Genomic DNA, 25,329 nt, shown 5'->3' on the forward strand with positions numbered 1-25,329 from the left:
GGAGAAGTCTGGAAGTCAAGGCGCTGGTCGGGCTCTGCAGTCGGTTCCTCGTAGAACTTCGGGCAAAGCAAACGGCAGATCGCTTGATGGTGCCTGTTTGCACAGGGTGGCCACTCCTTGGCCACAAGGGAGATTCTTCAGTCTTCTTCCGTAGTCGAATGTCGAAGGTCCAGAGTTTCTGTTCAAGTTTCAGTTATCAGGACAATCCAAAGTCCTAGGGACTCAGCTCCCACTATTATACTGGGCTGGGTTACCTGCTAGGTCCCTCCTATGGGTGGGACCAGGGAGGGGGGGTGGTTACACCCACTTCCCTTTGTCCAGTTTCGCGCCAGGACTGGGGCTGGAGTGCCCCAGCACCGGTTTGAACCGGACTATGCATGGGACACCTTGTGTGCCCCAGGCAGTGTCTCGTTTCATTCATCCCTCCCTGACCCAATACACTAAGGCCTGTCTAGGGTGGTGCTAGCACCTCCCAAGGCAGGAAACCTATTGTCCAAGCCTCCCTTGCTGGAAGGACTCCCAGCAGCAGGAGGTCAGACTTGTGTCTGTGGCAGCAGCATCCATTTTGTGATGCTGGGGCTCTGGTTAACTTTAACCGGGTAGTAGGTCTTCAACATGTCTTCTCCCTCTAGAAGGGAGGAATACTATCCTCATCGCCAGAAATGGTGTGGGGGTAGTATTCCAAAGTGTTAGACACCTTACACGACATGTTTTGATAAAGCCAAGTTCCAGGCAGTAACCAGATTGGATAATTTGTCTTACCCAATTGTCTGTTGTGATGGATTCCCAGACAGGCAGGAACAGTGATGATCTTCCCTCGACTGGAGTGGAATGGTCTGGGGGGAGTGGAGGGAAGTCACGGTTTAGCAGCAGGGGGGGTGCAAGTGTTGTTGTTACCTCTGCCTCTCCCCCTTTTGTTATTCCCTCTGTATCCTCCCCTAAAATATCCTCTATTGGGGGATGTTTGGGTGGTGTTTTTAAAAGAAGATGAGGTATCTGCACCCATGTTTTTGGAGGCTCCTCTATAGAAGGAGCGATGAAAGGAGCCACACATTTGCGGAGACTGTAATGCTCCCATGGACTTAGCAGTCTCTGTGTCTTTCTTCATCTTTTCAAGAGCAGTGTCTACAGCTGGCCCAACAAGTTGTTGTTGGTTGAACGGCTGGTTTAGAATGGTTGTCTTGACCTCTTGTTTAAAGCCTGAAATGCGTAGCCAGGCATGTCGTCTGAGCAATACACTGGTATTAATGGACCTAGAGGCAGTGTCTTCTGCATCAAGGGCACATATAATTGAGGCGTTTGTTTTAGTTTGCCCTCTTGGATTAAATCGTTTGCCTGAGTTTTATATTGGCGAGGCAAATGCTGTAATAGGGTCTTTAGCTGGTCATAATGGGCCCTATCATATCTAGCCAGCAGTGCTTGAGTGTTAGCTATGCGCCATAGATTGGCCGCCTGCGCAGCTACTCTTTTGCCAGATGCGTCCAGTCATTTGGATTCTTTATCCGGGGGTGGTGCATCCCCAGAGGTTTGTGAATTGGCGTGTTTCCCAGCGTTGGAAACTACTAGTGAATCCAGAGGCAGCTGTCCTTTGATGTATGCAGGGTCGTCCGGGGCAGATCTATCTATCTATCTATCTATCTATCTATCTATCTATCTATCTATCTTTTATTTTTTTTTTATTTTTTAAATCGATCCTAGGATTAAGAATCCTGGCTCGTACGGGATCTTTGAATATGTCAGGGGCATGTTTAATGACCCCTTTGATCATTGGTAATATTTGTACAGTTTTTGGGACTGTTCAAATGCATCTAAAAGGAAATCCTCCTCTGCCATGACTGAGTGCATTGTCACACCGTGAAAAACGGCAGCCCTATTGATCAACTGTCCAAAACCAAAGTTATCGTCTGGGGGGAGATGGTTTTGTTGGGTATGGCTGAGGGCTTGGGAGGTCTGGTAGATCTATTGGGTAATTCCAATCTTCCTGTGGTAGGTCGTCTGGATCCGTGAACAGATCATTGGGGTCTCCCCCACCCCTAGGTGGTCGTCGTCATCATCATCATCATCATCTGGTGGTGTATGTGGTGGAGAAGTTACAGGCAGAGGTGGCGTAACAGGTTTAGGGAGAGGAAGGGGGTTAGAAGGAAGTACAGGAGATGAAGGAGGCATAGGTAATGTAGCAGAGTCCTTCTTGACAGGCACTGGAGGGGCATGTGCTGTGCCGATCTTCCTCTTCTTGCATGGCACAGCTGCTACATGTCCTGTTTTTGGGTTAATGTAGATTTTGTTTTCTGTCTGGGATCGACAGGATCCGGGTGAAAGTTTCTTTTCCTCGACAACCGCTTTCGGCGTCGATTTTTTCGGTTCAGAGCGGGGTTGTTGAGTTTTTTGTTCTTTGGCCTTAGGAGGCGTGGTAGAATCCTTAGGTTTGTTTTTCGGTTCTGATGGTTTTGGTTTCGGAGCAGAGGTGTGATCCTTAGGCTTAGAAGTGTTCGAAGCCTGTTCATCTATGGACCTCGAGGTGTTCGGGGCTGGTTTGTCTTTGGGCGTGGAAGAAGTCGGAGCAGAGTGTTCTTTCGGTTCTGAAGGTGCCGGTGGGACTATTACATGCGGTTTGCTCGGTCCCGAGCTACCGGAAGGCTTGTCTTTTTTTCTTCGGAGCCCGGGGCGGGGCTTCTGAAGTGCGTTTTTGGTCGCGACTGGGGAAAACAGGCGAAGTCTTGACCTGTGCCTTCTATTTCAGTGGTGGGGTTGGGGTAGGGGCAGTAGTACTCACTCGTTGACCAGGAGTGATGGGGTCGTCCGAGTCTTCTGCCTCTGACACGATTTCCAGATCTTCAGAATCTTCTTCTGGGACATCTGGACCGTCGAAGTTGTCCTCTGGTTCCGGAGCTGATATCTGCGCCATGATGTGTCGTCGAGCCCGACGATCTCGAATAGTCTTTTTTGATCGAAAAGAGGCGCAGGCTGAGCAGCTGGACTCGTCGTGTTCTGGCGAGAGGCACAGGTTGCAGATGTTATGATGGTCACTGTGTGGAAATTTTGCTGCACACTGCGGGCATATTTTGAACGGCGTCCTTTCCAGGAGCAGTAGGCCTTATGGCGTCGATAGGCCAAGCGGCCCGCGTCGACGACTGGAATCGAAGTGGCGAAAGGTGCTTCGAAGATATCGATGTCGAAGTCAATCGGAAGAATTTTGATGAAATTGTGCATGTCGAAAAAGTACATTTCGAACCGGAGCGCAAAAGTTGCATCCGAACCCAATGGCAGAAAAAAACAATCTGAGGATGGAGTCGATGCCCATGCGCACTATCGTCCAAGGGAGGAGTCACCTATCTCGTGACTACAAAGACTTCTTCCAAGACAACAACTAGGTGCAAGCATCCGAGCCCAACACCAGATGGCGATCTAATGCTAAGTGTGTGATCTGCAGCTCATATGCCTCGAACATAGTGTTATCGGTTCAGAGGTAAGTACTTTGTTGTAGGAGTTGGGTTTCTGAGGTTAGCCTCAGGGTTCCCCCAGGGTCGAGGATGCACTCTCAAAGCACCCTCAGCGGAACTAGGGCGGAAGAGTGCTGAGGCCTAATGTTATCCAATGGGGTATAGGAGGCCTCCGGTTGATGGCTGCTTACAAGCAGGCCACAAGGTTGTGGGAGCAAGGCTCCTGGACTTAAGCTCAGGACAAATGGGGGATTCAAGTTAGCACCAGAGATACACCCTAAGCAGCACTAAGGCGGCCGGGTGCAGGGTGTTTTGTCGTCCGGTGCCATGTTACTTTCGATGGGGATTCTCCGGTTTGCAAACACACTGCAGGCTTGTTGACGAAGGTCTTCTGGGAGCGACCACCACTTCGAGAGTTAAGTTGGGATGCTGGGGGTTGGCTAGACACTGTCGGTTGGGTCACCCAAGGCCGTGGAGCATCGGGTGCAGGGGTGTCTTTTAAGGTCGCATATCCTTACCAGCTCCTTGTTGCGGTTGGGGGGACCTACCGGTTTGAGGCTGCAGGCGTCGGCTGGGGGATTGAGGCAGGTCAGTGATCTTGGTGTTAGGCCACTCGAACTCGGGCCGTGGGCAATGGGCGTAGAGTAGTGCAGACTCGCGGATTTCTCCAGAGCAGGAGTCTGCGGGTGAACAAATCGGGTGTTCACGGGAGGCAAAGTCTTTTCTTTGGAAGGCAGGGCAGGTCCTCGTGGTTCTTGAGGTTGCTGGCTGCAGGACACACCAGAGTTTCGCTCCTGCAGGTTCGAGCTGGGGACAGGCCTGTAGGACTGGGGCCAAGTAAGTGGGCGTCCTCCTCTTAGCTGCAGCACGTCTGTTCAGTCCTTCTTGTAGTCGTTTGTCGGTATTCTTGGTTTAGGAAATATGTCTGGTGCTGGCAGCCTAGTCAGCCACTCAGTCAGGTCACTAGAAGTTGGTCGAGTTTCAGGGGGCTTCTCTAAGATGTCCTCGTTGTGCATTTTACATTAAATCCCACACTGGCATCAGTGTGGGTTTAATGTGCTGAGAGGTTTGATACCAAACTTCCCAGTCTTCAGTGTATCCATCCTGGTGCTGTGGAGTTCGTAATGACAGACTCCCAGCACCATATACTCTTAATGGCAGCACTGCACTTACAGGGCCCAGGAATGGACCTGGGCACTGTAGGGGTGCAGGGCTCATGCACCTGTACCCTCACCCCTGGCATAGGACACCCAGCTAGAGGGGTGACTGATGTATGCAAGGGTAGTGGTTTGTGGGCATGGCACACAGGGATGTATGCCATGTCGACACTTCACTTTGTTCTGCACCAAGACACGCATCCTGCAAAGGCAGTGTGAAAGTGTCAGGGTTCAGGGCCTCTAAGGGTGGCACATTAAGTGCTGCAGCCCTTAGAGGCCTTCTCTGGTCAAAGTACCCTGGGGACCCATGGTACCATTTATCAGGGGCTGACATGTGGCCAGAGATGCCAATTGGGTTTAGTCTTCAATGCAGTTTTAGGGCAGGCCCCGGGTACCTGATTATCAGGAGCCTAGGGCACACTCAGTCAAAGAACATCAGCAATTCAGCAAAAGTGGGGGCATACTATGCAAGAAAGAGGGCACTTTCTCAGTTCTTAACCCTAGAAGTCAGTTCGCAGAACGGGGAGGATGGATGGGGCGGTAAGGAATCTATAACTAACCTATGTTTCTTACAGGTAAGTAACTTGTTCATCCGAAAGAAACAGTTGGTTATAGATTCCTTACCTTAGAATACACACCCCAGCAATACCAACCCCGGACGTAGGTCTGCAAACCAAGTTTTTCACCAGAAAGTCCTGGAAAACAGAACGGCCAAAGAAGCTGTCTCTCTGGGCTTGGCTGTCCAGGCAGTAGAGTTTGGTGAATGTGTGCAGCAATGCCCAAGTACCTGCCTGTCGGATATCATTAAGGGGGACTTCCCCATCCTAAAAGAGTGGTGGCTCCAGTCGCCCTGGTGGAATTGGTGCACAGTCCCACTGGAGGCTCCTCCTTTGCCAAAGAATAGCAAGCTTTGATGCACAGAACGACCCACCTGGAGATGGTCCGTTTGTGCACGTCCCGACCTTTCTTAGCGCCCACGTATCCAACAAAGAGCTGGTCATCCACCCGGAATTGTTTGGTGCGATCTAAGTAGAAGGAAAGCGCATGTTTTAGATCCAGAGGGAGCCTCTCTTCCTCTTTTGAAGGATGAGGAGGCGGAAACAAGGTGGGCAAAGGGATGGTTTGGCCAATGTGGAAAGAAGTAACCACCTTGGGAAGAAAGGAATGTCTAGTTCTAAGGATGACCTTGTCCGGATGGATGGCCAGAAAGGGAGGCTGGGAAGAAAGAGCTTGTAGCTCACTCACCCTGCGTGCAGAGGTGATGGCCACCAGAAAGGCAGTTTTCAAAGTGAGAAGTCTGAGAGGACAGTTAAAGGGAGCGCACATGAGGTAGGTAAAAACCAAGTTTAAGTCCCACTGAGGTATTACAAAGGGAACAGGAGGAAAAAGTTGAGTAATGCCCTTAAGGAATCTATTTAAAACCGGGGACTTGAAAAGAGAAGGCTGATCAGAAAGCCTAAGGAAGGCTGAAATGGCCGAGAGGTAGCCCTTTAAGAGTGCCCAGAACAGAGCCCTGCTGGGCCGAAGAAAGGAGGAACGAGAGAACTTCAGAAAGAGGGACGGAAAGGGGATTCACAGCCTTTGCTGTGCACCATGCCACAAATTTGTTCCATCAGCAGGCGTATACCGTCTTAGTGGAGGGACGCCTGGCTGCCAAGATAACATCACAGACTTTGGGAGGCAGGTCAAACTACGTTAACTGCCGTTGCTCAAACTCCACGCAAGGAGGTGGAGGCTGGACAGGTTCGGGTGGAGAACGGTCACCTGCTGCTGCATCAGAAGATACGCTGAAGAGGCAGACTGTTCGGAGGATCGATGGCCATGTTGAGAAGCTCGGGATACCAGACTCTTCGTGCCCAATCCAGAGCCACAAGAATGACTTGGGCCCGGTCGCGCTTGATCTTTTTAAGCACTCTGGGCAGAAGTGGTATCGGCGGAAAGGCGTATAGAAGACCGCAACTCCACTCGCGACGAAAGCGTCGCCTACCGAGTTCTCTTCGGTGGTGAATAGATCTAACCAACGCTCTCCCCACTGCTGAAAGAGATCTTGCACCACTTCTGAGTGAAGACTCCATTCGTGATCCATCATGCACCTGCGGCTGAGTTCGTCTGCCTTGGCGATCAGGGAACCTGCCAGGTGTTGAACCACCAGGGATATGCCCTGATGTTCCAGCCCTGTCCAGAGGCAGAGGGCCTCCTGACAAAGGGTCCACGACCCCACCCTGCCTTGTTTGTTGCAGTACCACATGGCGGTAAAGTTGTCCGTGAACACCTGCACCACTCTGCCACGGACAGAGGGAAGAAATGCTTTGAGTGCAAGACAAATCAACCGAAGCTTGATGTGGAGCCCGGACTCCGCCGGAGACCAGAGGCCTCTGATCTTTGCCTCCACCATGTGGCCGACCCATCCCAGAAGTGATGCATCGGTCACCACTGAACTCTGGTTGGGGAAGGGAGAGGGATCTGACGCTGACACAATCCTGGTTTGTGAGCCACCACTGCAATTGGTGTGCAGTGCCCTCCGAGATCTGGACGCAATCGGACAGATACCCTTGATGTTGTGCCCACTGGAACTTCAGGTCCCACTGCAGAGCCCGCATATGGTGAAGCTGGGCAGGGGTTGCTCCAGGTCCTGGGAAGGGAGGGAAGCCCAGAGTCGACTCTTTGGGCTCCGCACACAGAGCCGCGGGAGAGGCACGAGTCGCAAAAGGGGCACCACCACCATCCCTCATCGCGTCGGCTGACGGACGGGGAGAAGTCAAAGAGGGACGATGTTTCTTCGACTTCTTGGGCTTCGACTTACCTGACCCAGAGTGCGAAGACTTGTAAGAAGAGTGATGATGATGACTCCGCGACCGGGAACTTGAACGGCGCTGAGCCGAGTGTCGGGCCTCGAGAAGCTTTCGGAACCACTCACGCAAAGACTTCGAATTCATTGACCCGCAGACGGAGCACGACTTGGGGTCATAGTCGCGCTCCATGCAGAAGAGGCACACGCAGTGCTGATCCATCAGTCAGCTACAGGAACTGCAAGCCTTCAAGCCGGGCATTCCCGACTTGCACCAGAAGTCGAAGACTCGAAATCGATGTCGACAAAAGCCGGCAAAAAGTCAGTCAAAAGGTGACTGGAGGTACCGCTCTCTCCGGATCTGCGATGGCTGGCATGGAAAAAGAAAGAACTGACGTCAGCGCGCGAGGGCGGTGTCTAAGTAGCTACTGCGACATATCGGCGACCACGACGCCAACGGCAAACGCAGAGCCAACCAACGCCACCTTTCTACATGCAGGGGTACTGCTGATAAAAAACTTTCCTGATCCGGTCGGATGCCTGGGGGTAATTCTAAGGTAAGGAATCTATAACTAACATTCTTTCAGATTGAGTGAACACAATAAATACTTAATACACCCTCTAGATAAGCCTAACTGGTCACCCAAACTACCACAAAGACAGCTGTTGGTACCTACCTAATTTAGCCACTGCTATACCTCTCGGGACTCGCTGGACTCTTTGCACACTATACCCTACTTTGGTATAGTATATACAGAGCCAGCTTCCTACATTTGCCCTATTTAATGTTGAGTCTTTGGCTTTACCTCTCTATTTTGAAGAGCATATTTCAATGTGTGGTTTTATTGTTCTGAGACAGTGCTCAAACCTATATATGACTTGATGTCTCCAGTAACTGGTGCTTTTCTATGCATTTCATTATGCTTTCCTGTTGCCATTTAGTTCACTAATCCCTAGTGCTCTGTTCCCAATCAAAATTTCAACAGTCCATGATGCACTGTATCATGCACCCCCACACATCTACACACAGGTACTCCATCAATACATGCTTTTATTTATCCATTCCATTTATGCTGTGCTTTATTTTAGCACATTTTTTCAAAATGTTTTTGCTTTTTGAATCATCAGGCAATTTTACCCAATTAACTCTCTTAAATGTACACTCAAATAATGCTCACCAGTGTTGGTTCATGAATTCTTTCTGCGTGATAGTAAAGGTGCAAAGCTTGTTGCAGAGAGAATCTTCATCCTTAACCAAAAGAAAACATAACACAAGAATTACAGATCAAAAAACACAAAAACAACATTTTAATTCAGGTACATGTATGCATCTTCCAAATCTACTCCAACAAAGAAAACTACATGGAGAGCACTGCTAAAAAGGGGTGTTTCTTTTTTCTGAATAGATGTAGGATATGACTTGACTAATCCGTTTTTAGTGCATCTCTAAAGGAAGCAGGGTTCGACATATTGGCTTTCTGTGGAGGTCTGCGGTACTTGACTAAGCACTTAAAAAATTATTACTGTTTCATTCATATTCTGATTTGCCCTCACATTCTCTGGAATGCTCACCGAGTCCTCAGCCTGGGAATCGTCCTCTTCTACTGCAAGCTCTTCCACCCAATCAGAATCCATCTCAATGGCCCGCTCCTCGCCATCAAGGGGCGGGTGGCTAGGTCCCTGACCGCCACTCTGGCTAAGCGCATTGGTGACATCAGCCAGATAGGTCACAATGTGACAAGTGCACTCCAGGACAGTCACATGCTGTGAAAAAGAGCGAAAGAGAAATGTTGAGTCTATAAAAATATTCAATAATACTAACAAAACCTAGGCCATGTTGCTGAATGGAACAGAATATCTGCAGAAGGAAAGGTGAAGGACACTTCAAAAAAGAGGAGTTGGTTAGCTTACAACAGCAAAATAATGTTTCTGGAGCAGGGGAAGCCATTAGAAAGCACAGAAGCAAAGATTCTCTGCAATGCAGGACACAATGGCCTATGCGGTGAAACTTGGGCCTAACAATGAGAACTATAGGTGATATTGATTAAAGCAATGTTGCACGCACTGTGCCAAAAAGGCACAGCTCTACCTGCACAGAGTGAGAAATCACAGATAGATTGTTCTGCTGGTCTCGGACATCACAAAGCAGCCATTCATATACACACCCCCCAGCCTGTAGTATCCAAGAAGAAAAATTTGCTTAATTCGAACTAAAGATCTTTCTGGTGGATACTCTACATACCTGCATATTCCTCACATTTTGAATACTCCTGGCACCACACTGGATACAGAAACGTTTTTAAAAGACAATAGGCGGCACTGGCACCACATCGGTGCCAGAAACAATGTCACTGAGACCTCAGTGGAGGCTTGAAGCACACACCCATGCTCCCCGATATCAGTTTCCCATCCATCATTTCTGTGCAAACAATGTGCCTTACAGTATTTAACTGAAAAATCATACAAACTATTTCTTCTGATGGATACTTCCATCTACAGACTCCTCCACTTTAAATAGATTACTGAGCAGAACACCATTTAAAGGAGTGGCTTGAATGAATTATCAGACAAGGACCTCCAGGAGGACCGAACAGGCAAATGGCCATCTTGTCACACTTCTCAATCAAACCAGTAGTGCTAAGCAATAGTATAAAGAAAAGCCCATGCTACCGCTCTGCAGATCTCAGTCACAGGAACTTTCTTTGCTAATGCAGATGATGAACACTTGGCCCTAGTGGAAATGGCCATTATGCTTTTAGGTGGTTCTTTTTGTGTTACTGCAAAACACACCTTAATAGTGAAGCTATCACACCTCAATATTTTCTTTGCTGGCTATTTTTGCAGTGAGGTCAATACAGACACTAACATCCCTTTTTGGATCCAGCCTATGTAAACTCTCCTCCTTGGTAGTGTGTGATAGGAGTATAAAAGGAAGGAAGGATAATGTATTGACCTAGATGGAATGGTGTAACCACTTTAGGTAGAAAAGCAGCTATGGGTAGAAGGACCAATATGGGGGGGGGGGGGGAAGAAGTAAATAGCGGACACAAACTCAATGATATGTCTCACTGAAATAATGCCAACTAGAAGGAATATGCTACTTACCAGTATGCATCTGTTCTTGGCATGTAGAGCTGCAGAGCCACACAATTAGGATAGATCGCCATCTGGTGTTGGGCTCGGATGCTTGCAGGTGGTTGTCTTCGGAAGAAGTCTTTGGTCACGAGATAGGTAACTCCTCCCTTGGACTACAGTGTGCATGGGCATCCACTCCCTCCTCAGATTGTTTTTAGCCATGATGGGAAATGATGGAGTTTGTAAAAATAAAGAAAGGATGTCCATGTGTAATGTCTAAGTAAGACGATGCTGGAACAGATACAGGTCCCGGGGAGGTGGGTGGGCGTGTGTGGCTCTGCAGCTCTACATGCCAAGAACAGATGCATACTTGTAAGTAGCATATTCCGTTTGAGGCATATGAGCTGCAGATCACACACTTAGGATAGACTATATAGCAGTGTCTCCCCTAGCGGTGGTCACCTGTATCAGTTGCAGCAGTTTGGAATAAAGTTTTAAGGACAGCCTGACCCACAGAAGCTTGTTGTTTGGCTTGCACGTCAACACAGTAGTGTTTAGTGAAGGTGTGTGTGGTAGACCATATGGCTGCCTTACAGATATCTTCTAAGGGAATGTTTCCTAAGAATGCCATGGAAGCCCCTATTTTGCGTGTTGAATGCGCTCTAAGGGGAACCGTTAGTGTGCGTTTAGCCTTGTGGTAGCATATTTGGATACATTTAACTATCCACCTGGCTATTCCGGATTTGGAAATGGGGTTGCCCTTATGTGGTGGAGAGAAAGCAACATTTGCTGAATGGTTTGGTTCTGTCAATGTAGTAAAGTAGGGCTCTTTTAACGTCTAAGGTATGAAGAGCTCTTTCAGCTACAGAGTCTGGATTTGGGAATAACACTGGTAGCTCGACTGATTGGTTAAGATGGAACAGAGAAATGACTTTGGGTAGGAATTTAGGATTTGTTCTAAGAACCACTTTGTTACGGTGTAGCTGTAGGAATGGTTCTTGTATGGTTAAAGCCTGGATCTCACTTACCCTTCTAAGGGATGTGACAGCAATAAGGAACACTACTTTCCATGTAAGGAACTGTAGTTCGCATTTATGCAGAGGTTCAAATGGGGGACCCATGAGCCTTGTGAGAACAATATTTAGGTTCCACAGTGGAGAGGGTGGTAATCTGGGAGGAATAATCCTTTTAAGACCTTCCATGAAGGCTTTGATCGCTGGTACTCTAAATATTGACAAGTGTTGTCGACTTTGTAAGTAGGCAGCTAATGCTGCTAGGTGAAGACGTATGGATGAGTACGCTAAATTACATCTTTGCAAGTGTAGTAAGTAGCAAATGATGTTCTGGATGGATGCATCTAGTGGATGTACGTCATTGTTAGTGCAGTAAATGGCAAATCTCTTCCATTTTGCAGCGTAGCAGGCTCTAGTAGTAGGTCGTCTGGCCTCTTTTATAATATTCATGCAGTCTGGTGGTAGTTTGAGGTAACCGAACTCTAGGACTTCAGGAGCCAGATCGCTAGGTTCAGTTGATGTGGATCTGGGTGTCTGATTTCTCCATGGTTCTGGGTTAATAAGGACGGGGAGAGGCACAGTTTTTGGTGTGGAACTAGAGAGAGTTCCAGCAGTGTTGTGAACCAGGGTTGACGCGCCCATGTGGGAGCTATTAGTATCAGCTTGAGAGACTGTTGCCTGAGTTTGCGTACCACGAACGGAGTGAGTGGGAGTGGCAGAAAAGCGTACGCAAATCTGCCTGACCAGTTCATCCATATTGCATTGCCCTTCGACTGTGGGTAGGGAAACCTGGCGGCAAAGGTTGGGCATTTTGCGTTTTCGTGTGTGGCAAACAGGTCTATGTCTGGTTGGCCCCATTTTTGGAAGAATGGGAGTAGGACTTGTGGGTGTAGTTCCCATTCGTGGATCTGTTGGGGCTGTCGACTCAACAGGTCGGCAATCTGATTGTGAACTCCTGGAAGGTGTTCTGCTAGCAGGTATATGTTCTCTGGAATGGCCCATCTCCAAATGTTCTGTGCGAGCTGGGACAGCTGGAGAGAATGTGTACCTCCTTGTTTTTGTATGTAATACACGGCTGTCATGTTTTCCGTCCGGACGAGGACAGTTTTGTTCTGGAGATGTAATTGGAATGATTTTAGTGCTAGGAATACTGCCAGTAGCTCCAGGTAATTGATATGGAGCCCTTTCTGTTGAGTGGTCCATGTGCCCTGAGTGGTGTGTGTTAGGAAATGGGCTCCCCATCGTGTGACAGATGCGTCGGTTGTCAGCACTATTTGTGGAAGAGGCTCTAAGAACGGCCGGCCTTTGGACAGGTTTATGGTGTTCTACCATTTTAGAGAGCGATGTGAGCGGCTGTCCACCAACACCAGATCTGCCAGTTGTCCATGAGCCTGATTCCACTGACGTGCTAGACATTCTTACAGGGGACGCATTTGAAGTCTTGCATAAGGCACAATAAATATGCATGACGCCATCATGCCTATGAGTTGCATAAACACTCTTGCTGGAAGAGAGTGTTGGGTTTGAAATTTTGCGATCAGAGCTTGTATTTTGGCTATCCTGGCTGGGCTGGGATATGCTAGTGCTTTGGAGGTATTTATGGTGGCTCCCAGATATTGATGGATGTGGGAGGGTTGGAGAGGAGATTTGGGATAGTTTATTGTGAATCCCAAGTTGTGTAAGATTTGAATAGTTTGGTGAGTGTGTAGGATGCACTTGTTGAATGAATTGGCTTTTATGAGCCAATCGTCTAGATATGGGAAGACATGAATTTGTTGTCTCCTGAGATGCGCTGCTACTACTGCTAGGCATTTGGTGAATACTCTGGGCGCAGTTGTTACCACGAATGGAAGGACTGTAAACTGATAGTGTTGTCCGTCCACCACAAATCTTAGATACTTCCTGTGAGCAGGATGCATGGGGATGTGAAAATAGGCGTCCTTGAGGTCTACTGTGGCAAGGAAATCGCCTTGTTGTAGTAGTGGGAGTACTTGTTGAAGAGTGATCATATGGAAATGATCTGAGTTTATGTACTGATTTAGGAGTCTGAGGTCCAGGATTGGTCTGAGCGTCTCGTCCTATTTGGGGATTAGGAAGTACAGTGAGTATACTCCAGTACCCTGATGTTGTAAGGGAACTGGTTCTATTGCGTGTTTTTGCAGCAATGAAAGCACCTCTTGTTTGAGGAGCGCAAGATGGTCTGGTGACATATAGCGTTGCTTGGGTAGAATGTGTGGAGGGGTAGTGGTTAGTTCCAGGCAGTAACCATGCTGGATAATTTGTCTTACCCACTTGTCTGTTGTGATGGAGTTTCAGACAGGTAGGAACTGTTTGAGTCTTCCCCCGACTGGAGTGGAATGGTCTGGGGGGAGTGGAGGAAAGTCACTGTTTTGTGGCGGGAGAGGCACGAGTGTTGGTACTGCCTCGACCTCGTCCCTTGGTGTTCTTTCCTCTATATCCTCCTCTAAAATATCCTCTCCTTGGGGATGTTTGTGTAGAGGATTTTAATGTGGAGGAGGTGCCTGCTCCAGTGTTTTTGGAGGTTCCTGTAGGAAGGTGGATATCTGACTATGGTTACCCCCAACATTTTGCCTAGTGTCTAGCTGGTTTTTCGACTTAGTTGGCCTGAGATCCTGCCATTCAGGGTCTCAGGCTGTCTGCTCTCTCTTTAAAATAGACTCCATGTACCCTAGGTACATACCCAATTGGTAAGGATCACCTTATTGGACCCTGTACAGTGTACCCTAGGTACCCAGGGCATAGGTGTACCCGAGGCCTCCCAGGGGCTGCAGCATGTATTATGCCACCTCTGGCCTGGCCTTAAAATCAGACACAACTGGCTGATCACTCAGCTGGGGCAAGGTCGTGTAATCACCCCTTGCTTAGATATAGTATACCTATATCTACCCTTAATATAGACACATGTGTACCTATCAGCCACTCCTATGGCAGGCCTTAACAATCCTGGAGGCAGAGTGCTTGGTAACATGTGAGATGGTGCTCTAGCATGAGTTGAGCCTGTCTGCAGCTTTCGGAACCATGTCCTTACAGCTGTTCTATGATATAGCCTACCATATACTCTTAAAGTACCTTATAATCTTAAACGGTTATGGTAACAATGGTTTGGCTTTATCAAAACATGTTGTGTAAGGTGTCTAACACTTTGGAATAATACCCCCATACCATTTCTGGTAGTGAGGATATTATTCCTCCCTTCCTACTTTGCTGTTTAAATCTCGCCTCAGCATCACAAAATGGATGCTGCTGCCACAGACACGAGTCTGACCTCCTGCTGCTGGGAGCCCTCCCAGCCAGGGAGGCCTGGACAATAGGTTTCCTGCTTGGGGAGGTGCCTGCACCTCCCCAGACAGACTTAAGTGTATTGGGGCAGGGAGGGCTGAAAGGAATGAGACATGCCTGGGGCACACAAGGTGCTCCATGCATAGTCCAGTTCAAACCGGTGCTGGGGCACTCCAGCCCCAGCTCTGGCGCGAAACTGGACAAAGGAAAGGGGGTGTAGCCACTCCCCTTCCTGGTCCCACCCATAGGAGGGACCTTGCAGGTAGCCCAGCCCACTAGCCCAGTATATTAGTAGCTAGTTGGTGTGAGAAAGTGGCTCTGTATATACTGTTCCTTAATAGGTACAGGGTGTACAGAGTCCACAGACCCCAAGGGTTTAACAGAGGTTAAAGTTAGATATAACCTTACTCTCCAAAGTGGTAGCCTGGTCGGGCAGTAAGGCAGTATCAGAGGACACACTCAGTCAGCAAATAGTTCCACACACTCAATAACTGAACTCTAGGCTAATGGTTTGTATATAAAAAAATATATGCTTGTTTTATTTTAGAACCCACACTTGGAATTAAAATATACTTTCTCGACAGGAGATGTTTCATAAAAATACTTTTGTATATGCAATAGACTTTTTAGTAAACAGTTACAAGTAGTTGCAGTAGGCAACTCTATTTCTAAACACAATACATTGAGCTCAATGATAAATTCAAGTTATATGCAACAGATTACTTTTTAGATTACTTTTGTAATTCCAAGACTGGATCATAGATTCAGTCCTGGATCAGTTCTCAGAATCAGTTGATGAAAGTCGACTTTGGTACTGTAATGATTTTTAACTAATATTTAGCTATTTTAAAAGTTAACACTTAGAAAATATTTCAGAGCAAAACAATCAATGATTACCTATGGAAGAAAATTCAGGTTATAGGTACAGTAGGTTATCGTTACTTTTGTAATCCAGTACTGGGTGCCTAGACTCAGTACTGGGACCTTTATCCAAAACAGGTAAGTAAATACGTTTTCAGATGTTATACGATTTTTGAAGAATATTTAGAAATTGCAGAAATCAACACTTAGAAGAAATTTCACAGAAAAACAGTCAATGGTTTCCTATGGAAGAAAAATTAGTTAAAGGTAAGTATAGTTGTGGGTACTTTTCAGAGTCAGTGCTGGGCACCAAGATCCAGCACTGGGAGCTCACCTAAGAGCAGGTGAGTAAATTCGTTTTTGTCACTCGGCTGATTTTTGGTGAATATTTGAAGATTTGAAAATTCCACACTTAGAAGAAATTTCAGGAAAAAGCCAGTCAATGTTACCCTATGAGGAAAATAGAGTTTGTGGTTTAAGGGCAAGTACTCGACTGGCAGAGTTGAGGTTCTGGGCACAGACTCAGGGGTCCTCCAGGGTCAGGTAGGTACAGTTGGTTCACCCTCAGCGACTCTAGGGTGGCCGGGTGCAGAGTGAGTTAGGCCCAATGTTATCCTATGGGAGGCAGGGGGCCTTGGTTGGTGGCTGCTGACTAGCAGGCCACGTGGCTGTGGGAGCTGGGCTCCGGGTCACTTACTCAGGGCAAATGGGGAAGTAGGTAGGAGTAGAAGTTACACTGCCAGGGCCACTCGGGCGGCTGGGTGCAGGGTGATTTTGAGCCTTCGGGCGCTCAATGGATTTCAATGGAAAGCTCCAGGACAAACAAAGGCTGCAAGCTCTGGGACGAAGATTCTTCAGGTGCCACCACCACTTCGAGAGGTAAGTTGGGTAGTTGGAGGATAGGTAGGTACCCAGGAGTTAGGCCCAATGTTATCCTATGAGGGATAGGGGGGCCTTGTTTGGTGGCTGCTGTCTGGCAAGCCACGCGGCTGTGGGAGCTGGGCTCCTGGTCACTTACTCAGGGCAAGTGGGGAAGTAGGAAAGTGTAGAGTTTTCACTGCCAGGGCCACTCGGACGGCTGGGTGCAGAGGGCTTTTGAGCCTTCGGGCGCTCAATGGATTTATTTATGTCATTTATAAAGCGCATGAATCACCCCGGGTGGGGTATCTCCGCGCTGTGGACGAGAAGAGAGAGAGCTGAATGGGTTTAGAAGAGAGTTGTTTTCAGTTTTTTTCTACAAGACAAGTAGTTATTGCAGAGCCGGATATCCAGGGGTAGCGGATTCCAAAGTTGGGGGGCAAGGTAGGAGAATAATTTGCCTCCCAATCTGGTTTGTTTAATCCTTGTTTAATCAATGGGAAATCTCCGGTTTGGAAAAAGACTGCAGGCTCGGGGACGAGGACTCTTCGGGTGCCACCACCACTTCGAGAGGTAAGTTGGGTAGTTGGAGGATAGGTAGGTACCCCGGGAATGGGCACAGGGGGCCGTGGGGCGCCGGGTGCAGGGGTGCCTTTTGGTGTCGGAAAATCTTACCCTCTGTTGATCGCGGTTGGGGTGGCACACTGTTCTGAGGCTGCAGGCTTCTTCAGGATTGTCGAGGGGGGTCCTTGGGTGCCGGACTCGGGGTCACAGTCGCCGTGGGGTCGTCCTCGTGGGTTTAGTTCACTCCGGCACCGGCCAGGCTTGGCTGGTGCAGAGTGGGCTGGGATCGCGGTTCCGGGCTGCTGCCAGGGGTGAAAGGCAGGTTCTGAGTAGAGCCTCTACTCATGGGAGTCCCAGGGGATCAGAGTTCAAAGGTAGCCAGGCCCTCCGGGGTTTCTGAGGTTGCTGGCCACAAGAGATGCCGGGTTTGGAGCAGGAGCAGGTTCGAGGTCGACAGGCCGGTAGGGCTGGGGCCAAAGCAGTTGGTGTCTCCCTCTCCTTCGCAGCTGCAGGGCAGGTCTTCTTTTCTTCTCGCTCTTCTTGTAATTTCGGAATCTGGGGAAGGAAGGTTCAGGGTGCCCCTAAATACTAGATTTAGGGGCGTTACAGGTAGGTGAAGGGCAGGGACCAATGGGTCCCCGTCCTGGGGTGGGTACACCCCCTATCCTGCCTCTCTCCTGTGGGAAGGGGGCAGTAGCCTAGTCCTGATAGGGTAGGGCTCCCCATCTTCAAGATGGCGAGAGCCCGGAGATGTGCTTCACCTCGCCTCCCCCACCTGAGGGGTGGGGTTGGCAGGCTGGCACATCCCCTGTCCTTATTTGGGGTTTCCGGCCAAAGCTTACCGCCAGAGTGGAGGTTGCAGGGGCCTGGGGAAGCTCACAGAGTCGGCATGCCTTTGAAGCTTCCCCCTGCCCATCCTGGGGGAGGAGATTTAGCACCTCGCCCAGGATGTGCATTGTTGCAGGACCAGGAGAGCAGGGGCTCTCCTACCCAGGGGTCCAGCAACATGTCTGCTGGGTGGCAGCATAGGCAGCCTCAGAGCAGAGGTGGATTCGTAGGTTAGGTTTCAGGGGGCACCTCTAAGATGCCCTCTGGGGTGCTGGGTACATTAAATCCCACACTGGCATCAGTGTGGGTTGAATGTGCTGAGAAGTTTGATACCAAACTTCCCAGTCTTTAGTGTTGCCATTATGGTGCTGTGGAGCTCGTGTTTGACGAGCTCTCAGCACCATGTACTCTTAGATGGCAGCACTGCACTTGCAGGGCTCAGGAATTGACCTGGGCACTGTAGGGGCACAGGGCTCCTGCGCCCACACCATTGGCATAGGGCACCCAGCTAGAGGGGTGACTGATGTATGCCATGGCAGTGTAGGTGATGGGCATGGCACACAGGGATGTGTGCCATGTCGACTTTGTTTTGGTTTTGCACCCAAACACTCAGCCTGCAAAGGCAGTGTGTGTGTGTAAGGGTACAGGGCCTCTAAGGGTGGCACAAGGTGTGCTGCAGCCCTTAGAGGTCTCCCTTGGTCACAAAGCCCTGGGTACTTAGTGTACCATTTACTAGGGCCTGACATGTGGCCAGGGTTTGCCAATTGGGGTTTGGTTTGTTTTAGGGAACATAGGCCCTGGGCACCTGATTGGCAGGAGTCCAGGGCACACTCAGTCAAAGTACATTCAGCAATTCAGCAACAAGTGGGGGCATACCATGCAAGAAAGATGGCACTTTCTCACAGTTGGGCCCTGCTAAATTAGATTAACCTGAATCTGCCACTTGAACAGAAACTCTGGACCTTCGACATTCGACCTCAGGAAGAAGACTGAAGAAATCTCCCTTGTGGCCAAGGAGTGACCACCCTGGGCAACCAGGCACCATCCAGCGACCGCTGCTTGCTTTGCGACTGAATCCTACGAGGGACGACTGCAGAGACTGACCAGCGCCAAGACTTCCAGACACCTCTGAACCAGATCCACATCTCCAGCGAAGCTGAGACCCGTGGAGGCGACGAGGGACGTGGGACCGGCGACTTGGGAAAAGTGGCTAGTAACTGACTAGCGCGACTTCTGAGGCTTCCTCGAGGCTGTGCTTGGGGAATTGAGAAGCCCCACTCCCGAGCACCATCTGCAACGAAGATCAGCTCCCCACACTGCACGTGTTCTGCGTGGGGCCCTTCTGCACCTGTGTTGCTCGACGTGTTGTCCGGTTGCTGGCCCGATGTCTAGTAGCCTCTGCGACGACGTACCTTTACTTTCAACTTGCTGGTCCGGCTCCTCCAGACTGGCACCCGCTCCTCTGTGAAAGAGAAGCACCCCAGACCTTCCTGGAAGCAAGTCCTCCACCCTGCGTGGGTTCCGCTGGCCAAGGCTTGTTGGGTCCTGACTCGACTTCGACGCCGCCGACAGCAAGAGCCTTCGTGGGACAGCTCACCTCCTGGTCCTGGTCGTCCTCGACGTCTCCTGGTACCCGTGGCTGCTGCGACAAGCTTCACCTCTTCACCTGCATCTTCACGACATCGCCTGGTTCCTTCCTGGTTCCTTCCCGGCACCTGGCTGGTGACCTAGACTCTGTCCCTTCTGCTTGCAGGTTCTTTCCTTCTTGATCCCCACCTTGGGATCCACCGGACACTCTTCACTGACTGCCTGTCAGCAACTTTCCTTCAGGCATCCATAGAAGTCCACGACGAAACCCAACGCAAGTTCACACCTATGCACCCGCCGCCTGTGGGCTAGGTAACTTCGGTACTTCGGTGCTCACAAGGGTATTGACTATCTAAGGGTCTAGTTTCAGAGTCTCGAATTTCTAGCTATACCAGAAGTGTCCTAAAACTGCTTATTTCTAACTGCTAGTGATTCTATCGACTTTTACGCATTACGCGGGAGTGTTTCCACTCTGCACCTGAATCCCATGGGCCTCCCACTTCCTAACTGTTGGTAGTATAGTGTAGCCCCAGCGATTCCCTAGGCCTAGGCCTATTCTGTGTTCGTGACAGTGGTCCTTACACCACTTACTTAGTATATGGTTTGCGTGGCCCCTAGGGCCGAACTGTATTACTTACCTGTGTGACTTAATGTATGCTTAAATAAGACTGTGTTGTACTTACCTCGAATCTCATAAAGAGTGCTGAGGGTTTGACTAGAATAAATACATTCTATTTTTATATACATCTGTTTCGGTGTCCTTTCATTTGGTATTCAAGGGATTACATAGGGTATAACAGCTGGCTTCACATGCCATTCAGAGTTTATCCTAAGACTGCTCTTGTCCATGCTACCACTAGGATAGCTGGTCTATAAGGTTGACTTTACAACCAATCACCATAAGGGTTGTTTGGACTGATACAAGGTGTACACTAGAATTAGTGACATCATATATCAGGCCAACTTCTCACAGCTCCCCTGTAGAAGGAGCGTTGAAAAGAGCCACGTTGTTGTGGAGACTGCAATGCTCCCATGGATTTGGCAGTCTCTGTGTCTTTTTTCATTTTCTCAAGTGCAGTGTCTACTGCTGGTCCAAACAGTTGTTCCTGATTAAATGGTTGGCTAAGTATGGTAGTTTGTACCTCTGGCTTGAAGCCTGAAATGCTTAGCCATGCATGACGTCTAAGGAGTACACTTGTATTTATTGCCGTAGAGGCAGTGTCTGCGGCGTCAAGTGCACATTTAATTGAGGCATTTGAGATACGTTTTCCCTCTTGTATAAGGTCATTTGCCTGGGCCTTGTATTGGTCTGGTAAGTGTTGTATCAGGTCTTCTAACTGATCATAGTGAGCCCTATCGTAGCGTGCCAATAGGGCTTGAGTGTTGGTGATACGCCAATGATTAGCGGCTTGTGCTGTTACTCTTTTGCCTGATGCCTCTAATAGTTTGGATTCCATGTCGGGGCGGTGTATCTCCTGTAGTTTGGGAGTTGGCACGTTTCCTTGAGTTGGAAACGACCAGGGAATCCAGAGGGAGCTGCCCTTTGATGTAACAAGGGTCTTCTGGGGCAGGTCTATTTTTTTTCTCAATTCTTGGGTTGAGTACCCTGGCCCGTACGGGGTCTTTAAACACCTCTGTGGCGTGTTTTACGACCCCTTTAATCATGGGTAAAATGTGAACTGACTTTTGAGACTGTTCAAAGGTGTCTAAGAGGAAGTCTGGAGGTGATGGTTTGGAGGGATATGGTGTAGGGTCAGGCATATCTGGGAGAGGGTATGCCCAGTCATCCAATGGTACAGTATCTGGGTTTGTGAACGGATTATTAAGATCATCCGGATCACCTGGATTACCCCCGCCCCCTAGGTCATCATCATCATCCTGTGGGGGTGGTGTATGTGATGGAGATGGTAGAGGTAGTGGTGGTGTAGGCAGAGGGGGGGGGGTAGGAGGTGGAACAGGAGAGGAAGGAGGAATTGGGGATGTTGCAGAGTCCTCCTTCTTTATACAAACTGGGGCAGGTGTTGTATCCGGTTTCAGTTTCCTACAAGGTGCAGCAGTGACATGTCCAGTTTTTGGATTAATATAGATCCTTTTTTGTGTTGGATCTGGGTGGAAAAGCTCTTGGTCTTGAGGAACAGACTTTGGCGCCGATTTTTTTGGTTTCGATCGAGGTTTTGGGGCATTGGTAGAGTCTTTGGCTTTAGGAGGTGTATTATAGTCCTTAGCCTGTAGTTTCGGTGCCGATGAAGGTTTCGGCGCCGATGAAGGTTTTGGCGCCGAAGTTAAGTCTTTAGGCTTGGGAGCATTCGGTGCCGGCTTGACTATGGGCCTCGGTGTTTTCGGCGCCGAAGGTGCCGGTTTCGGTGCCGAGAGGTCTTGTGTCTTCGGTGCCGATGGCACAATGATATGTGGTTTGCTTGGGCCCGAGCCAGTGGAAGGCTTGTGTTTCTTCAGAGCCGAGCCCGAAGGCGGGGCTTCTGAAGGGTGTTTTCGGTCTCGACTGGGGCCAGCTGGCTAAGTCTTGACAAATGCGTTTGGTTTTGGAGGGGTTGGGGTAGGGGCAGTATTACTCACGCGTTGCCCCGAAGTAATGGGGTCGTCTGAGTCGTCTGCTTCTGAGATAATTTGAAGTTCCTCGGAATCTTCTTTGGGGACATCGTTGTGATCCAGCGAGAGGCACAGGTTGCAGACCTTATGATGGTCACTGTGTGGGAATTTCGAGGGCATTTTTAAACGGCGTCCTTTCCAAGAGCCGTAGGCCTTACGGCGCAGATCGGTCCAATCGCCCGCGTCGACGTCCGGAACCGGTCCGATGAATTAGATGTCGAGCGAAGGTGCCTCGATGTAGTTATAGAAAAGATTTTCGCTTCGAAAGCTTGTTTTTTGAAGTTTTCTACTGGAGTGGAAAAGTTACATCCGAACCCGATGGCGAAAAAAAACAATCTGAGAATGGAGTGGATGCCCATGTGCACTGTAGTCCAAGAGAGGAGTCTTCTATCTCGTGACCAAAGACTTCTTCTGAAGACAACAACCTGCAAGCATCCAAGCCCAACACCAGATGGCGATCTATCCTAAATGTGTGATCTGCAGCTCATATGCCTCGAACAAACAGTTTTGAATGTCAATGGCCTTAAATGACAACTATGAAGTGTTTTGAATGGAGAAAACATCAACAATGTCAAAACCAGACTAAGGTACCACAACAAAGGGAGTAGACAGAAACCTATTTGTCAAGGTTGTCAATCCATTCACAAAATAAAATAGATGGGCAAGGGTGACTTAAAAAGGGATGGGTTGGTCCAGAAGGCAGAGGGAGGCTGACAAGGCTGCTAGGCATTCCTCGATATTCCTTGAGCACAAATGTCAGTATGTCCGACGATCACACCAAAAAGACAGACTAACATCTAACATCTATGCTGGCACTTGAAACAAAAATCAAATGTCTCGCCCAATCTCAAGGCATGATGGCGGAGTCTCTGGAGGTTGGGATGGAGAACGTCCCTCTCGAACTGGAAAGACCGGAAGAGGTGCAGGAGGTCTGCGTGCCACACTGGAGTAATGAAGAGGACATGGGCCCGGTCTTGGAAAATTTTCCTCAGAGCCAGAGGAATCAAGGGTATGGAAGGAACCATGGTAAAGAGGACATTTCCACTTCAACCAAAATGCATCCCCAAGGCTCCTTGCAAAAGACAGTGGAGGGCACAGAGAAGTGGGCAATGTATACTGATATGAGTGACAACCTCTGGCCGCCTAAACCACGGGGTCAGAAAGAGCCACGAGGAGGTTGTGGAAATTGTGCAGTCTTGTTGCTGGCATAGGGCTGCCATGGCTGAAAGTCCCTTTCATAGCCACAAAAGGGGAGAAAGGCAGACTATGACGTGTGGCCACTGAGAGGCCCAAGGACTTGGTAGTAGCTCATGAGCCCTTAAAGTGCTCTAGTGCTATGCTTGCCTGGTCTCCCGAAAAGATTGATGCCATCAAAGAGCATGACCATAAAAGAGGTCTGGACATCCCCCGAAAAGCCAGAAGTTCTCAACCAGGCATGGCGTCGAACAGCCACTATCGATGAAATTGATCTGCCCAGCGAGTCGTACTGAGACCACAACGGATGGTGAACTTTGCTACATCTCTACTGTCCAACACTGCTTGGGAGAGGATGGCCCGGGCCTCCTCCGGGACCTGTGGCAGCACTTGTGCAACCTTATCCCACAGAGAGTGGAAATAATGGTGCAATAATGAAGCGGTGTTCACCTACCGCAATCCAAGGTTGGTGGAGGAACAGCTTTTCTTATTCAGCCTCTTGGGCTCCCTGTCCGGGGGGAGCAGAAAGAAATGCGCCATGGGATGTAGAGGCTTAAAACCACCAAGCTCTCTGGGGTAGGGTGGGTAGTGAGACAACAAGGGACACCCGGAGCAGGGAGGTCACGGCGAACAAATGTCCTATTCACAGGAGCACCTGTGCTGCGTTTGGAGCAAGTTCACAGTAGGACATCTGTAAGGGCCAAAATAAGGAGTAGCAAATGTTCTGAAGAGGAGACAACAGGCGGCAGGACCATCATCAAGGTATTAGTGTAGACAGTCAAGGAAGGGAGCTGAAGGTCCAGGACCTCAGCTGCCCTTCGCACCACCATACCAAATGACACTCCCTCCTCCGTAGCCATGGTGGGGGGAGAAAGCATGCCAGAATCTGGAGAGGAGTCCAGCCCAGTGGCCTCAACCAATGCCTCCTACCAGTCCATTTCCGGATAAGGCTGGTCTTCTAAAGGGTCCAGCGACACCTCCCAATCTTCTCCCACTCTTAGCCCCTCAGAATAGGGCTCAGGAAACGACCTAAGTCCTGGAGGTTCTATCAGCGCCGGTACCCGGACATATCAATAGCACACACAAGAATATTTCTAAACAATCAGGTATGTAGCACAAAAATACACTGGTCTCTAGGGGTAGGCTAAACCATATATTAAGAAAGTGGAATGCGAACTGCAAAGGAGAACTGGACTTGAACCAGAAGACTCAGGAGCTGGGGAAACAAGCAACCACCCCAGGTAAGAACACGGAAACCCCATGGAGGCTTTGTTCGCAGTGGAAACAGCCACGTGCTCAATGAAAGTCAATGGAGAAGGCGCAGTTGCAGTTTTAAAGAAGAACCCTTACCAGTAGACCCCGAAGAAACCCTTTACCAGTAGACCCCGAAGAAACCCTTTGGAGAACAAAAGGTTGGAGAGCCACCCCACCTGTGGATGCCTCAGGAACCAGGTTACCTGCACCAGGGAAGCAGAGTGCATAGGGGTGAATTGACGTCGGAACCGGCCGTAGACGACAATGAAAGACTTCTGAGAAAATGTCTCTAGAGAAGCCTGTGAAAGAGTCCGCTGGAATCCAAGGATGGTTTCTTAAAGAGGAGAACCTGCAAGCAGAGGGGACAGAGTCTAAGCCACTCGGAGGTGACCATGAGGCACAGAAGCACAATGCACACTGATGTCAGGCGGTTCAGGAGTAAAGACAATGACCTTGTTGCTGTAGCTTTGAGGACCAGGCGACAGAGGAAGACAAGGAGCTGTTCACGAGCTGTCCCACGTCAGATGTCGGTGTCTAGCTGGTCGGTCTCCAGCAGGGGCACCAACAATCCTTGATAGCCGCAACTGGTGTGGAAAGCAAAAAGATACAAATGTTGAGACTTGCAAGGTCCAAGGGACTCACCAAGTACAGGAGAGTGACAGCAGGCCTGAGCAAGCAGGGGAGCACACTGAAGGAAAGGAAGATCCTCAAGAGGACCAGCAGGCCGAAGGCACACAAGTCACAAGAGTACTTCAGGCAGATGGAGGCCAATGGCAGAGGGGATGCAGTGAGGACGCTGACCT

General features: G+C 49.3%; 1 protein-coding gene across 14 annotated transcripts in view; it reads right to left on the reverse strand.

The window, feature by feature from the left end:
• Nucleotides 1-25,329, reverse strand: part of UBR4 (ubiquitin protein ligase E3 component n-recognin 4) — a 1,980,383-nt gene that overhangs the window by 1,237,930 nt on the left and 717,124 nt on the right. For all 14 annotated transcript variants that reach the window (XM_085609056.1, XM_085609055.1, XM_085609054.1 and 11 more), the window contains exons 35-36: nucleotides 8,958-9,149; nucleotides 8,564-8,634 (exon numbers count right to left, since the gene is read on the reverse strand). In XM_085609056.1, coding sequence (XP_085465182.1) covers nucleotides 8,564-8,634; nucleotides 8,958-9,149 — 263 coding nt within the window. The remainder of the gene's footprint in view (nucleotides 1-8,563; nucleotides 8,635-8,957; nucleotides 9,150-25,329) is intronic.

Source organism: Triturus cristatus, chromosome 1_2 (assembly GCF_964204655.1).
Source record: "Triturus cristatus chromosome 1_2, aTriCri1.1, whole genome shotgun sequence".
NCBI classification, from domain to species: domain Eukaryota; kingdom Metazoa; phylum Chordata; class Amphibia; order Caudata; family Salamandridae; genus Triturus; species Triturus cristatus.